A 2,619-nucleotide genomic window follows, 5' to 3' on the forward strand; every position below is an offset into this window, starting at 1 on the left:
ACTTAACTTGATTGAATTTCGCTGAAAGGATAATCTGAGAGTTATCATTGACATCAACACGCTTGGCTATGTTCATAATTAGGACTCAACTACACTCTTGACTACCTTTCTTGGGTCACTTCTAAAACTACACTCATGACTACCTGCCTATCTTACATTCATTCTTTTAAGATCCTAGAGTGCCTAATAGTCTAGTCTATTCTATGCAATAATGTACATAGGCAGGTTTGGGGCATCAAACACTGGGAGTTTTATTCACACACAACACAAACGTTCTCCCATACACAAAAAGGGCGATCACGCATATCTTCTCATGGACTCTGTACGTATTATACTACCTTTATGTTCTATTTACACAATACACAAGTACGGACAAAACACGTTTCACATGCACAAAGGTCTTCTGTATACACATAAACCAACTACACCCAAGGCTACCTCACTAGTGTCACTTCTACAACTACACTCAAGACTACCTCACTAGGGTCATTTCTACAACTACACTCAACGCTACCTCACTAGTGTCACTTCTACAACTACACTCAAGACTACCTCACTAGGGTCATTTCTACAACTACACTCAAGGCTACCTCACTTGTGTCACTTCTACAACTACACTCAAGGCTACCTCACTTGTGTCACTTCTACAACTACACTCAAGGCTACCTCACTAGGGTCACTTTTACAACTACTACAATAGTATAGTCATGGCAACCTCACTATTGTCACTTCTACAACTACATCCAAGATGACTACACTAACGGGATTCAACGATACAAGTGCACTCAATGCAATAAAAATTACTGTCAAAATCAGACAAATGACATCTCATCCGTAGACTTCCTAGCATGTTACCTGAAAAACATTTGTTTACAAAGATTAAGACTATTATCAACACAGTAACTCCTAAGTAGGGATCTTCTTCCATATTGCTTATTACAAAATGTACATAGTCTATTTTGTACAGTTGTAGAGGGTTACGTCTATGCCTGCAAGATTCTACATGTTAGGGGTGATCACTTATAGGTAATTTACACATGGCTCTATGAATTTCAAATTCTGGAATGTTCAAATATGATTCACTGCCATATGTCTCTTTGAATGTCCTTAACTTGTTACCTTGACTACCTCAAACAAATGACATTTTATGCACACTTTAGATTTAGTCTTCCTCATGAGTTGTTAAATGTTTACACAGGGTTGATTTCCTAGCTGCAGAGTAGCTACACAGATGACAGTCGTAGGGTTTTTCTCCTGTATGAATTTTCATGTGTTCGGATAAGTGGTGCTTTCGAGCCGCCTTGTACCCACAATCTCCACAAGTGTAGGGTTTCTCACCACTGTGTTTTGCTAGATGTTTGTCCAAACTGGCTCTCTGTGGTGCAGAATAGTTGCACTGATCACACTTGTAGGGTTTTTCTCCTGTGTGGGTTCTCATGTGTACAGATAAGGTATCCTTCCGACTTGTTCTAAACCCACACTCCCCACACATGTAGGGTTTATCACCAGTGTGCTTTCTTACATGCTTGTAAAGTGTAGATTTGTCCGCTGCAGAATAGTCACACTGGTCACACTTGTAGGGTCTTTCTCCTGTGTGCATTCTCATATGTCGGACTAAACTGGGTCTTGTAGTTGTCCAGTATCCGCATACTTTGCACACAAAGGGGTTTTCAACAGCATGTTTTACTAGATGTCGGTCTAAACTATATTTCTTTGCTTGCGAATAGTCACACTGGTCACACTTGTAGGGCTTTTCACCTGTATGTGTTCTCATGTGTCGAGATAAATAACACTTCTTACCTGACCTGTACCCACACTCCCCACACATGTAGGGTTTCTCACCAGTATGTTTAACCACATGCCTTCCCATATTGCCTTTGCTCTCCTTTACCTGTGACTGTGAGGTTAATGTGTTGTCAGGTTGGAGAAAGTTCACATCACACGTTTCCTGCTGCAGGCCCATGTCTGTTGTCTGGGTCTCCCTGCTGTCACTCTCCTTCCCAGGGTGTTCTGTACAGTCCATCTCCTTCCCAGGATGTCCAGTACACAGTTCTCCAGTAGAAAGTTTAAAGCTGGACTCTTCCATTTCCGCTTTTACACCGCACGTTTCGTCCTTTCGAACGTCCCTTTCCTCGCCCTGCTGCCGTCCTGTGTCTGTTGCCTGCTTGCAACTGTTGTAAGTCCCGTCCCAAGGATGTCCGGTTGGTTGGTAGTCGTATGTTTCCTGGTCCTCACAGTACGTTTCCTGGCACAGCACGTTCTCTTGTCCATCCCGTTGCCATCCAGTGTCTCCTGTCGGCTCCTCTTTGATGTGCGTCTCGTTCGCAGTTTGTTCCGCATGAAGCTCTTTAACAAATGCGAACTCCGCCATGTCTAAAATGATTATAAGAAAACAAGGATGACAAAAATATATAATGTTCATTTGACTTATTATACAAAGCAGAAATGGGCACAAATCTTTGTGGTAGAATGAATACAATTTAAGCACAGACTGTCCAATGGTGTTGGACGAGTATATATAGCACCATCTGGCATTAAAGGTATCTGTCAGGTCAAACACGCATTTCACTGACACTGCTGGTTCTTGGGAACTTCCTGATTATGCGAAAATAATGACTA

General features: G+C 42.0%; 3 protein-coding genes across 4 annotated transcripts in view; all 3 read right to left on the minus strand.

Moving 5' to 3' along the window:
• The window catches only part of LOC118407709 (zinc finger protein 501-like), a 482,642-nt gene that overhangs the window by 446,085 nt on the left and 33,938 nt on the right, over positions 1-2,619 (minus strand). The window lies entirely within an intron of this gene.
• LOC118407616 (zinc finger protein OZF-like) overlaps positions 1-2,619 on the minus strand; it is an 83,989-nt gene that overhangs the window by 34,273 nt on the left and 47,097 nt on the right. The window lies entirely within an intron of this gene.
• The window catches only part of LOC118407625 (zinc finger protein 501-like), a 2,237-nt gene continuing 761 nt past the window's right edge, over positions 1,144-2,619 (minus strand). The window contains exon 2 of the mRNA XM_035808130.1: positions 1,144-2,373. Within this exon, the coding sequence (XP_035664023.1) occupies positions 1,163-2,371 (1,209 nt within the window). The 5' untranslated portion in view covers positions 2,372-2,373 and the 3' untranslated portion in view covers positions 1,144-1,162. The remainder of the gene's footprint in view (positions 2,374-2,619) is intronic.

This window comes from Branchiostoma floridae, unplaced genomic scaffold, assembly GCF_000003815.2.
Source record: "Branchiostoma floridae strain S238N-H82 unplaced genomic scaffold, Bfl_VNyyK Sc7u5tJ_1439, whole genome shotgun sequence".
Lineage (NCBI taxonomy): Eukaryota > Metazoa > Chordata > Leptocardii > Amphioxiformes > Branchiostomatidae > Branchiostoma > Branchiostoma floridae.